Source organism: Simochromis diagramma, unplaced genomic scaffold (genome assembly GCF_900408965.1).
Source record: "Simochromis diagramma unplaced genomic scaffold, fSimDia1.1 OVJJ01000387.1, whole genome shotgun sequence".
NCBI classification, from domain to species: Eukaryota; Metazoa; Chordata; class Actinopteri; order Cichliformes; family Cichlidae; genus Simochromis; species Simochromis diagramma.
Window position 1 is genome coordinate 6,750,771 of NW_024387152.1, and position 13,670 is coordinate 6,764,440.

At 38.8% G+C, this 13,670-nt stretch overlaps 1 protein-coding gene across 1 annotated transcript in view; it reads left to right on the forward strand.

Annotated features, from left to right (window-relative positions):
- Positions 1-748: 748 nt before the first annotated feature.
- espn (espin) overlaps positions 749-13,670 on the forward strand; it is a 34,805-nt gene continuing 21,883 nt past the window's right edge. The window contains exons 1-5 of the mRNA XM_040047976.1: positions 749-1,851; positions 4,727-4,920; positions 11,715-11,901; positions 12,260-12,442; positions 13,132-13,263. Of these exons, the coding sequence (XP_039903910.1) occupies positions 1,552-1,851; positions 4,727-4,920; positions 11,715-11,901; positions 12,260-12,442; positions 13,132-13,263 (996 nt within the window). The 5' untranslated portion in view covers positions 749-1,551. The remainder of the gene's footprint in view (positions 1,852-4,726; positions 4,921-11,714; positions 11,902-12,259; positions 12,443-13,131; positions 13,264-13,670) is intronic.

The following is a 13,670-nucleotide window of genomic DNA, read 5'->3' on the forward strand; positions in this document are numbered from 1 at the left end:
TTCAATGGCATCCTGTCACTAATCGTGCTCCAGAAAGCCCCATTGTTTCACAAATATTTGCAAAGTCAGAGTGCGGCAAGGTGCTTGGTTAGACACTGAACACACATGAATTCAAAGGCTCAGTGGGTTTTCTCCATAAAGTGCACGTAGGTTGGACTTCAGTATCGCTGGAAGACCAATTTGCTTTCTTATATGTAATGCAAAAAATATATAAAAAAATAAATAAATAAATCATAAAACTTGCAATCTTGCACTATGAATATTTACTTTCTCCAAATGTAAAAGACGAAACTTTTTTTTAAAGAGTCCTGCATCTGTGCCTTATCTTGCTGTTGGATAGCTTGCGAGCAGCATTTTGTTGTGGTTGATTAAGGGAATGTTAATTTAAGCTATTTTATTTCATGTCTGGCACCCAAACAATGAAACACACACCACTGGCGTAAATGCACTAAAATGCATAAACGATCATTGGGCAGGACTACTTCTCATGATTTATCCGGTTTCAACATCAAGTTTTTATTCCTCAGAAATAACTTGTTCATCTTTTAATCTGGCATCATTTAAGATGTATAACTATTTCCAATTGACGTATTAACATGCGGTCTATAATAACAATCAATATAGTTATAGTTATTTTTTTTGTTTTGTTTTGGGGGTTGTGGGGGGGGGGGGGGGGTTACACTCCCGTGAAAGGCCACTAGATGGACCTCTGTAGTGTGCAAAAGCGCTCGGATCCTGTGATGCTGATTTCACTGCCACATGTAATATTAATGCTGTTTGCAAACAGGATCTGGGGTGTGTTCAAAAAGTCCATTGCTGAATTAATGTTTCCTTGTGAGTCTATCTTGACTGGCAGCGACGAGCACCTTCACCCCAGCAGCATAATTAATGTATATCCAGAGTTGTAAGTAGCATGTACGTACTGCTCCTTTAATTTCTGAGCCGATTTCCAGAAAGCAGCAACCTGTAACAGGCTCAGTGATCCTCCCCCTGATGGATTATTTAACAGGCGCTGAGTCCCATGTCGCCATCTGCTATAGGAAGAAAAACACAGCGGAATATTCCCTGGGGCGCATGATACGCGATAGTTATTCAACAGCAAAAAAAGGTTAATAAACTAATTTGGGGGGAAAAGATAGTTTAGACCGGCTGGTAACCCAGAACACAACTTGTGCAACAGGTGGATGCTATTGGAGACAGACAGCGGATAACCTACTGAGCTACAACGTCGGGCCAGACAAAGCCTAAGAAAGAGGTTAGTTTGTCAGTCGGGTATGAAGTTTTATTTCAGCATGTAAATATTGCACTACCTGGAAAACAAAAACTTATGAACGATAAAGGGATCTTTCATTTGAACAGCGCTTTAGGAAGACCCATGGAGCGATAACCAAGCGTCTCTCCCACCAACACCCCACCCCAAAATTAACCCGGCTACTGACATGATCCACTCATTTATAAATACATCTCTGACCCTATCCGCACTATCTGCACGGTGATCGGGTCAACGGAGGCAACCAAAGGAAGGAAGGAGTCGCGCAATCTGCAGCAGTCATGGTGGTGGAGGGTGACAAGACCCTGCTGGCCGCAAGGCAGGGGGACGTGCAGACTTTAAAAGTGCAATTAGCGGCAAATGCGCTGACCAGCGACGTCAAGGATGCGCTGGGAGCTTCGCCCGTCCACCACGCAGCCCGGGCGGGGAAGTTAGCCTGCCTGCGGTTTTTGGTGGAGGACGCAGGGCTGCCGGGCGATTGTGTGGCAAATAACGGGGCAAGCGCGGCGCACGACGCAGCAGCAACAGGCAACCTGGCATGCCTACAGTGGCTACTGACCCAAGGTGGATGTCGGCCAGAGGTGAGTTACTACAGTTGTAGCTGGATCGGTCTAAAAGTGTAGCAGACAGTAGTCTAACTCTGCTTCATCCGACTTGGCTGTCATTTCTCATCTGTGGAGCCTACTCCAACCCCCATTTGAATCAGCTCTCCTCCTTAAAGCACATTATATCTATTTTAGTGCCTTAAACCTACACGTTTTTCCTAACATACACATTAAAATCCTTCTCCTTAGGAATAAAGTCTTTAAGCTTTTATTTTAACATAACTTTCTGTGGGGTTTGCGGGTTGTTTTGTGTCACTGTCAGGTATTTTGCTCCCAAGTCCATTTGGTGTGCTCTAAATGTCCTGATGATGTTGTTAATTCTCTTGTAATCTTTAAGGTTTTGACTATAAAAGCAGAAGGTTTAAAAACCCACTGGTCTTTTTCAAAAAGGGACCTTCCTCTTTCACAAGGCCCTGAAAGTTGTTTTCATATTGTTTTGGTAAGACAGTGAAATGCAACAAATTCAAACACTGTTGTAGGTATGAAAGAAATTACATTAAATACCAGAAGTAAAGTAAGTACACAGAAAATTATACTTTTTTTAAAAAAAAATTTAATTTAAGGCTAAAAACCTGGTTTTCAGTGTTATGTCATGTTTCTATGGTAATAAAGTATGCAAAACTGGATTTGCAAATCCAATATCTCCTGTACAATAAAAACAGTGACTCACAAAAGGCACAAAAAGAAACACATAATGACAGTGTAGTTTGATATTATAATGAGGGGTGGTGTTTGGTGCTGTAAGGATTGTGGTTGAAGTTTCACATGATGAAATAAATCTTATTAACCTTTTCGACCTTTTATTGTTCCTATTTGTGCACAATGCGTTTTTTCACCTGGGAAGGAGTCATAGTAAATGCTCCAACACAATAACATAATCCATACCATAAGTATTCAGTGGGTTTCTCGTTTTATTAGGTAATACATTAAATCTCTCAGCTTTAATTTGTGGAGGTTTACATCAATACTCAAAGGCCTGTTTGAGGAGTTTTCTATCCCTCTTAACACAGTTCTTGGGCAGCTGTGTGTCTTTTTAGTGCTCAGGCACATAAGAACTGGTGGCGACTAGTGAGTTGGCATTTAGACTCAGGAGTTGTCTGCTGATATTAAGAGTAAAGTGTTGACAGTGTCACTAAAGAAACCACTGGACCCACAAAACGATGAGACTCAAAAAGCACAACTCTATCAAAGAGGTATCAAAGATGCCTTGCAAAAATAAAAATTAGACCTCTATTATTAAAAAAAAATATGAAAACAGGAGCAGAAAACTTGTGAGGACGTGCAAAATCCATTCGAGAATGATCTTAGGGCATATTTTTGCTTTATTTGAATCTCAGATGATTCTTAAATCGATTTGCCTTTTACTATTTAAATCCCAAAATGTGGACACCTTGTAAAGGTTATTCTGTGTTGATATAAGTCTTTTCAAAATGAAGCTGAACTTTGCCTTATGTATAATTTCTCATGAAATACAGATATCAAGATACAGTTTTACAGTTTAGTGTGGCCCCAATTTACAACACTTAAATGTATAAACACATAAAAGTTATTCTTGTATATATTTATTTGTAGTATACTGCATATTCCAGCATATTCCAGAAAGATACACAGATGTGCATCATTTGTGCCCTTAAAAGGAAATTCAGATTTAGAGTTTACCTATGTAACCAATATGATAATGAGGAGGAGGAGGAGCTTTGCTTTGACTCACCCACATGGGTCTCATTTATCTTCACCTTCTTGAGCAGAGGTAAAAGTGAAACTGACAAAGTGACAAATTCATATTATGTTATTATGAGTACAACACAGTCCTACAACCCTGCAGTATTAAGTTATCCACGTGAAGAACAGTCATAAGCACTCCATCTTCAAGTGACAAAGAGTGCCCACAGATGAAGTGGTAACATGGCTGGTATGTAGTCAAAACTCTCAGTACACTTGAGTGCTTAATGCTTGCTTTCACCTTTGTTTTCTTTTTTTCTTGTTTGTGTTACGAAACTGTGATCATGAGTCTATTTGATGCTAACACCATTAGTCTGTAGCAGTGCACTACCTCAGACCTAAGCATCTGTGTTAGTAAGATGTTAACAGATGACATGTCTGTTCAAGGACCACACAAGTTTGGTCTTTTAGGTTTTCTGTGTTAGCTATTGGTCTGCCTCTTGTTAAAAGCTAATTGTTTTATAGCACTTAGAGCAATTCTGTGCTTTATATTCTTGCTACTGTGGTAAGTTATGAAGGTTTTTTTTACTTATTTCAGAAAATAAAAATTGATTCCCCTTCCCGTAACAGTGAACAGGGTGATCGTGGCTCAAGAGCTGGCAGTTCGTCTTGTGATCGGAAGGTTGCCGGTTCGAGCCCCGGCTCGGACAGTCTCGGTCGTTGTGTCCTTGGGCAAGACACTTCACCAACCGCCTACTGGTGATGGCCAGAGGGGCCGATGGCGCGATATGGCAGCCTCGCTTCTGTCAGTCTGCCCCAGGGCAGCTATGGCAACAATTGTAGCTTGCCTCCACCAGTGTGTGAATGTGAGAGTGAATGAATAGTGGAATTGTAAAGCGCTTTGAAGGTCTCGAAAAGTGCTATATAAATGCAATCCATTATTATTATTATTATTAACAGTACAATATACTTTGTAGCCAGTAAAAGTGGCTAGAAAAAAGTATGGGTATCAACTATTTTCTGGAGGTTATTGTTTTCTGGAAAAACAAGTAACCAGTTCAAATTAAATTAGTTATCAAATCATCATTTTATAATGCAAAGTCAGGCTGACAGTTGGTCACAGTTATTTTAAAAGGAGGGATTACAGGACTCCCTAGTTCAACATGTTCCTTATTTGTTTGCTTTACAGGCCAGGGACAGTTCTGGTGCCACTGTTCTTCATCTCGCATCCCGCTTCAGTCACCATGAGATCACCGATTGGCTGCTGAAGAATGGTGAGGTAGACCCTGGGACCCCCACCAATACAGGTGCCCTGCCTGTTCACTATGCTGCTGCCAAGGGAGACTTGCCCTCTCTCCGACTGTTATTGGGGCACAGCCCAAAGTAAGAGCAACATGATATTGTCTCCACAATTTTGTCTTTATCCTGCTGTTGATTGATAGTCATATATTTTGGTAACTTGTAGGATTTCAGTTGATGTTTTGAGCAGGAACTACAGATGCTCTTTATTTAGAACATAATCTCTAAAAGCAAGTCGGGTGCCACCACCTAAATTTTAAAATGCTCAACAAAAATTCTATAATATTGTATTTCAATTGGGGAGGGGCATATGAACTGCGATATGTATACAAATTGCAGTCCACTTTCTTAACTGCATATCCAATCAAATGTTTAAGAATATAAAACAGAAAATTAATGCATAGGGCTGTTGTTTCTGAAATATGTAACAGTAGATCAATTCCACAGATTCAGGTTTCAGACTCAGTAAGACCACTTAGAAAGTCTGACGCTGATAAATGACGTACTGTGATTTACTAAGGTTAGCGCATCAACTCTTATTTCTTTTCCGAGGTTTAAAATGTTTAAGTCTGCTACAGAAATAGCCGAAAACACCAACTTTCACTCGTAGCCTGTAGAGTACAACTTGGCACTAGGGTGAAGTAAGTTGAACTTAAAGATTTAATTTGATACCTGATACTAAATGCTACCTATTACAATGTAAATGCTCATATATTGTTTTGAAAACAAAGGAAAAAAAACCTCTTGGTGGTTTAACTTTCCCAAAATACTGCACACTACTGCACCATTAATGCTGATTAAGTAATAATGCTGATATTGGTCTGTATAGCTGCATTTTAAGTATATATTGTATTGTACATATTTTAAAAAATTGGTAAACTGTAAGAAAAAAATGTGTTTTGATAATGAATTAATCATCAGGTTATTTATTTGATTAATCAATTAACAACACCAGTGCAAAAGTCCTAAATATTGGATTTCCTAATACCTGAAGTCTAAGAAAAACAGCAAATTTGTGAATATGTAACTAGCATTAACTTATATTAATATTTTAAATGTTGTTTTATTTAACAAGACAAGTCCTACTGAGGTAAGACATGGACAGCACCATTACAGGTTTTAAATACAACACCAGCCTATAGAACAGTTAATTGACCAGTAATTGTAAGATATGTGTGCATATGTGCATGGGTGATTGCCTCCTAATGAATATTACCCTAATCAATGCAGTGTCAGACCCATCTGTGCCAGAGATAATATTTGCTCATACTCATAACCACTGTATTAGTGCCATGATGAGGGAGTCATTGGTTGAGTTCTTTGCAGCAGCAAAACCAGATAAAATCTTTTATACATGTTGAGATATATATATATATATATATAGATATATATAGATATATATATATAGATATATAGATATAGATATAGATATAGATATATATAGATATATAGTTTCTACCTCTTCTACTTTCTACCTCTTCTTCTTTTAAAGAAACCAGTCGTCATTTTACAATCAAAGTTTGCCTTAGCACTCATGTCAGATGCATTTAGCTAACACGTACGGCTGTTAGTTAACACGTCCCAGAGCCACATGCATGGATTAGGTGCTCAATCACGTGGCTGTTGTTTGGTTTGTTTATTGCTGTAGCCATCACTAGCTCTATTATTACTTGACATACTATAAAAGTTATAAAACAGAAAACATTAACTGCTCAGTGAAAGGATATTCTTTGTGCTTGTATCTGAACAACTATCAGTAAGAATTACATACTGCTACCATAAAGAAACAGAAATGAAATAATGGCTCAGTCTTTAACCCAAACTCTTTTCTAGAACTAGACTGACTTAAAATGACAAGCATGAGCCTTGTGCATTGACCCTTCAATATTGTGTGTTTGCACCCCAGATGGACGCATACCATCTGAAATTTTAATGAGTCTCATGGACATGTTAGCTCCCCGATAGCTGGGCTTCATTCACTCTTCTCCACCACCCCTCCCACTGTTGCTGTTTACCACCATCACCATGGTGACACACAGTAGCTCCAACTGGTGATAAGATAATGAGGAAAACAAATCCATCTGAAAAGACAAGCTGCTCTCTAAGCAGTAGCCTCGGGCATTGTTTAGATTGCAATTTTGCAGCCGAGAGATAAAATGGTCGTTTCAGGGTTTATTACAAGCTGCAAATTTGTATTAATGAGTTTTAAGAGGCAAAAAATCACCAGGACTTTTTACTCTCACAGCATTGTTCATCAGTATAAACCAATGGGTTTAAGGTTTAGGAAAGAACTCCTTATACATCATCAAAAGAGTGAATATGTTTATACAAGACCTCATAGAGTATTTCCCCCTATACTTAGTAGTCTTGAGCTACACCTCATTTCTTGGTACTTTGCCTCCAAGGAGTTGCAAGCAATAGTCTTTGAGGCTTTCTGAGCAACCTTTAATTTTTCTTTGGAGATTGGCTGCTTTTTTGTTTTGTAAGACACTTAACACTGAAATATGAATCATTCAAGTGTTAAAGCTGTACATAACTCAAGAGATGAACCATTTTTGTGTCTACACATAACAAACAACTTAGCAAAGGAGCAGTTTTTAATTGTATCTTTAAGCACTTTGTTAGTAGTTTCCTGTCACATTATTTGTTCCTATTTCTAGTTGAATCTATGAAAAATAACAAACGTAACACAGTTTGACAGGGATAAATTAGTATTTCTGCACCAGAAAGGCGATTCTCAAAGAGCTTTTAACTGAAAATGCAACAAGTCCTGAAAAAAATTGAGGAAACCAGACAAGTGAAAGACATAAGAAGAAGTGCCAGGCCTTAAAAACTACATGCAACTGATGAACAGAAACTAAAAATCATATCCCTGATGAACAGGAAGTAGTTTAAGGAACTGACACAGGGACCTTCAGTTAATCCATCTACTGTCCACTAAACCCTCATCAGAAATGGTCTCTGTGGCTGCCAATAAGCTGTTCTTAAGGAAGGCAAACAGGGAGAAAAGGCTGAGGTATGGCATATTACACAAGAACTAGACTGCAAATTAGTGACAACACGTCTTATGAATCCAAATTTGGAATTTCTTTTTTAAAATCATCATCAGTATTTATGGAGGTCATTTGGTAGATTAAGGGCCTAACGCCAGTTGCAAACTACAAAATACTGTTCATCAGTTGTCTGTAGTATCCCCCAAAAGACAAATTATCAGCAACCGACCGATGTGGATATGGTTTGATAAATAGTGTGTTTTTGGTTATTGATCCTTATAAATAAAACATTTAGCTTAAATCTTTAAAAAAAAAAAATCAGCTTGATACGCATGAACTCATGAAAGCAAGAACACACCCCTTTGAATGGTAACAAACATCATTGTTTGGGTGCGCAATCAGACCGGGACACATTAGTGTCTTTACTTCCAGGGTGTCTGTTGGGTTTCAAATACACATCTAAATTGGTAGTTCACCCCCACCCACGTCCCAGTAAACCAAAACGAAAACCCTCCTGGGCTGTGTCTCTGCTGATAGCCTCAGTACACAAAAGAGTGAATGAATGTAAGATGGTGAAGGAGGGAGGGAGCGTGAGAGGCTACAGACAGGTTATGCAATCTATTAGTGCAGCTTAAGATCTTTGGTCGTGCCACAGTTTCTTCATGCAGTCGAAAAGGTTGCACTTCTGCATTAAGATAATCCAGAAAAGTGGCCGCCTTAACCTCCTCTGGAAACATGCAGAAGGAACAAGCATCAAATATTTGATTACTTTCATCAAATCAGCTTGTTCATTTCTTGCTTTTCACAGATTTGTTGCGTAGCAGTTGCTGAAACAGGAGTGGTTATGACTGAAATGGTTAGCGAAATCCAGAATGTAAACCCATTTCTATTAACAAAGCATGTCCTCTCCCTCCAAGAAATAACCTTGTGTTGGGTCGGGTGTCGCTCATGTATCTGATGATCTGAGCATCAAGAGCACGGGAAAACCTCCCTGCTGAAAAACATAAGAAAAGACAGAACATTATAGCTAGTTTAAACATTTATTTAGACCATAGTACTTAATGAGATTATTGAACATTAAGTGTGTTTTCTAAAGATGTGTACGCTCTCTCATTTTTCTCTGAAAAACATATTTGTTATAGTCCAACAGGTGTAGCAGCTCAAAACTGGTGTTTATTCTGTCTCTGACTTGTTTATATATAATGTTGTTTGAATTCGTGATCAGATACACGGAAAGTAAAGGGTAAACAGGCCAGTGGAGTTTTTTAGTCAGCCTGTGGCTTAGCTGCACTTTTTTTTTTTAATCTTCTTAATAACGTCTTGGTACATGTTGAGTAGACCCACTTTCTGCTCTCTTTAATAAAAACAGGTTTAAACTGAGGGGCAGTAATGTAAACAGGCTGCATTTTTGTAGTGCTTTTCTAGTCTTAGTGACCGCTCAAAGCGCTTAAATTACAGCCCACACTCACTTTCTCATTCACAGATGATAAAAACAAATCAGGTACCCAGTGTCACGTCATCTCACAGACTGCAGTTGGGGATCAAACCTTCAGATTAGTGGGCAACTGAGCCACAGCTTTCTTTGTCAGGCTTCTTTCTTTATCAAGCAGGTAGCACACCTGCCATCAGGATAACATCTGTGCAGTGTGTTTCTTAAAGTGAATCAATAAATACTTTCACAGATTTCAACATGAATAATGTTTGGTTACGAAGCCAAACAAAGTATATTTTATTCAGTTTTCATCATGCACAGTATCAGTTAGAGATATAAGCCAGAAGTGTTGCTTATATGTAGAACCACATCAGACATCCCTGTATGTTCCCGCTGGTTTATATCGCTGTTTCAGTTATACCTTTGTGGCTGTGCTGTCAATTACTGTATATAGAAAAGGTGCAGATTAGAGCTAAGTATTGTGCCATCAGATTTCCATTGTGAAATATGTAAAAACATACAATTTCATACAAAGAACTCACAGGTTGGGAAGCTAAATAAATCATATGATATTTTTCATTATTCAGATGGGAAAAACCACTGAGCGGGTAACAAGCTTTTATCAAGCAAGAAGGCCATTAGTGTGACATCAATTACTTTACTAGTAATGAAGACAACCTTGGTCTTTGTTACCGTGTACATGAGTGGCTGACGAGGTAGCGTCCCTTGTGCCACTTGCTAGCTGTGTTGTCACACAAGGCTAAGCACTTTCTTAGCTCTTTGAAATCTACACCAGTTCTCCACTTCTTTGGTAGAGAGAATTCAAGCCTATTCACTTTGAAGAGTTGTGACAAAGGGAGACTGTGCTTTGTTAGCCTGGTAACCATCAAGATTTTCAGCTATGATTAATGATAAATAGAACTTTTCTTCTACACGGATGGCTGTGTGCAGATAAAATTGTTCCCACTTTTGTTACACTCATGAATAAATAATTTGACTGCCCATTTCCTGATGACAGGAATGCAGATTACTTCCCCTTCTTATTTTGAAATATTTAGTATGTACTTTTTCTGCTTGGAGCTTTTTTCTCAGTCACCCAATAGGCCCTCCTTTTTTTGATCTTCAAAGGTTAAGTTATTCCTTAGCATATACTCTTCCTGTCTCAGAATAGGACCTGATTGATTGTCATTCACATGTGGCGTTAAGTGAGGCAAATCCTTTTAAGGGAAAGCACGACAGGTTTGTGTTTGACTCTGCAGGAACCAACCATCCACTTAAGCTCTGCCTCTCAGTTTACTCAACTTCTGTTGCTCTCTGGCTACTCAGTTTGTCTTTTCTACTTGCACTGTTGGACGAGCACAAAGCAAGCCAGGTAAAGCTAGTGGAGTGATAATCCTCTTAAGAGACTCCTTGCTCATTTGTCAGAGTCCAAATAAAGCACTACCTTATAGGATTTAGTGGAGATATGTTTGTTCACTCTCTGACCTCCCATTGTGACTATAAAGATCTGGGACAAGAAGGGATACAAGCATCAGATGAGGTTTTGCATTGAAGGCGGAGCCAAGGGTAATAAAGGTGAGCAGGATCTGGCTGTGCATCACTGCTTTCTGTTCTCAAAATAGCTGCATGTTGATGCTGACAAGTGTATCTTTTCCTGTCCCAGCTAATTGTTAACTACAGCTTACACTTTCAGTTTTTTAGATTAATACCATTGCTTACATATGAAGATTTAAAAAGATAAGGCTTGTGTTGTTTCAGGTTATTTTCATAGAGTGCTCTGTGCACACATGACGAAACTGATGTTTTGGCTGGCAAATAACGTGCACACCCATCATCTTGTAAGGAGCAGACACAGCCAGGTTTCTTCTCTTCAGTATAAAGACTGCCATCTTTTGTCAGAATTGCCACAAAGAGATTTTTTTTTGTTTCGTTTTTTGCCTTTGTGACAATTGAAATACAATTTAAAATGAAAAATCAGCAAATCTACAACAGAATGTATTGGTCAGTCATTAACACCTGACTGAAATACGGTGGTGGGACCTTAAGAGAGCTGCGTACAATCAATTACCCACAAATCTCAATGAACTAAAGCAATACTGTAAATAAGAGTGGGGCAAAGTTCCTTCACAACAATGTCAGAAAACCATCACTTCATGTCACTTTTGCTAAAAGCTACTGAATCATGTGGTGTACTTGGCTTTTCTCACACTGCTTCTGAAGTTTGGACTTTTTTTGTTACACAAATAACGTCAAATATCACATGTTGTTGCTCTGCAGCGGTTGTTTTAAACCAATTTAGAACCTGGTATGGACCAGATTATTTTTCTTTCATGATACATTAAAGCATAACATTGAAACAGGATTTTACAGGTCTGTATTATCACCAATTTGGTTTTTATTTTTCTTATTATGCAGAAGTCTTTCATTTTCCTTACTGATTCACTTTCCTACAGCCTTGTCAACTCCCAAACAAAAAATGGTGCCACACCACTCTACCTGGCCTGCCAGGAAGGCCATCTGGAGGTTGTCCAATACCTGGTCAAAGACTGTGGAGCGGATCCGAGCATTCGAGCCAATGATGGGATGACACCTCTGCATGCTGCTTCCCAGATGGGCCACAACACTGTCATTGTCTGGCTGGTGCGTTGGACTATCAGAACACTGTAGATCATGTCTTAATAATGGAATAGTTTTTCCCCGCCAAATGTGGGGTTTTTTTTAAACGGAACAAGTGAAGGTACAATACTGATATTTATGATTAAGCAAATTACTTAATATTAGTAGTATTAGTATAATATGCTTGTGATATCTAAAATAGCTTGTGATATCACCAGAAGTCACATCATAATTGAACTTTTAACCAAAATGTTCCTACATCATTTACTTGAAAAATGTGCCAAAGCCACCGTTTACTACTGGAGTCACAAAAATTGGACCAAAAGCAGCTGAAATCTTTCTGATGACTGCTAAGCATTAACCTCCATCTCGTTTCCTGCAGATGAGTTTCACGGAGATCAGCCTGACAGACAGAGATGGTGACGGAGCCACGACGATGCATTTTGCAGCCAGTCGTGGTCACGCAAAGGTCCTCAGCTGGCTTCTGCTGCATGGTGGGGAGATCGTCACTGACAACTGGGGAGGGACCCCCCTCCATGATGCTGCAGAGAATGGTGAACTTGAGGTGTGTGTTAGGTCTTATTGGATCAGCACAGTAGCAGAATATGTGTAAAGAAGCGCTCTTTCAAGAATTGTTGAAGTATATAGAGAAAACTATGTTTTTCATGATTATGTTTTTTTTCTTTTTTTACAAAAGAGTTGATCAGTGTGGACTTTTAAGAAGCTCACTGAAACACAAGTCAATAGGGCAGAACAATGGTTGCTCAGTCTGAGAACAACAAGCTTATTCCAGCTTCCACTGGTGCTTGGTAGAAAGCTTGTTAAATTCATGCTTTAAACTATTTCCAAGTTTCTGTAGACTTTGAAACAGAAACTTTTTCATGAGCGAGAGAAAAATGAATGATAACTAAGAGAAGATCAAAGAAAAGCATGATACTGCTACATTAAGTATTTTGCTTTTAGCTAGGACATTTACATTAATTAGTTGATCAGTGAGGATGTGTGGTGATATAATATGGTGTTTTTCTGGTCTGATGCAGTGTGAAACAAAACACAATTTGTGTTAACATGTACTCTAAGCCTTGCATTTATCCACTCAATATGTCAAACATTTTACATGTTGAGAGTCTGTCACACTGAACTGAGTGGAGTGTAAACAGTTTTTATCGTTGCTAATTGAAGATGAGTTTAAGCAGCCTGTTTCACAAACACTGACATCAATCCACTCTGGAACTTTCTCTGTCTGCTTTTCAGTGCTGTCAGATCCTTGTTGTTAATGGAGTTGACCTGGGCATAAGGGACCAGGATGGCTTCACTGCAGCAGACTTGGCCGAATACAATGGCCACTCCCAGTGTGCCAAGTATCTGCACACTGTGGAGAACATGGTAAGAGTACATGTCTAAAAAAATGTAAATGTTGGATGGATGGATGGATGGATGGATGGATAGAAGTCAGCATAAAGTCATGTGTTTTATGCACACACCCATAGATAGATAGATAGATAGATAGATAGATAGATAGATAGATAGATAGATAGATAGATAGATAGATAGATAGATAGATAGATAGATAGATAGATAGAATAATGGAGATATTTCAATAATGTTTAGCTTTCTATGAACCTGCCTCCCATGACAGACTTCAGACTCAGATAATTAGTCAAGCTACCTGACACACAGTGCTCTCCATGGCCTTAACCCTCTGAAGTTCCTGAGTGGCCAAGGGAATAATTCTTTCTCACAGAGCTCGTTTGGCATCGATGACATATTTCTCTCTTCTTGTGCTCTTTCTC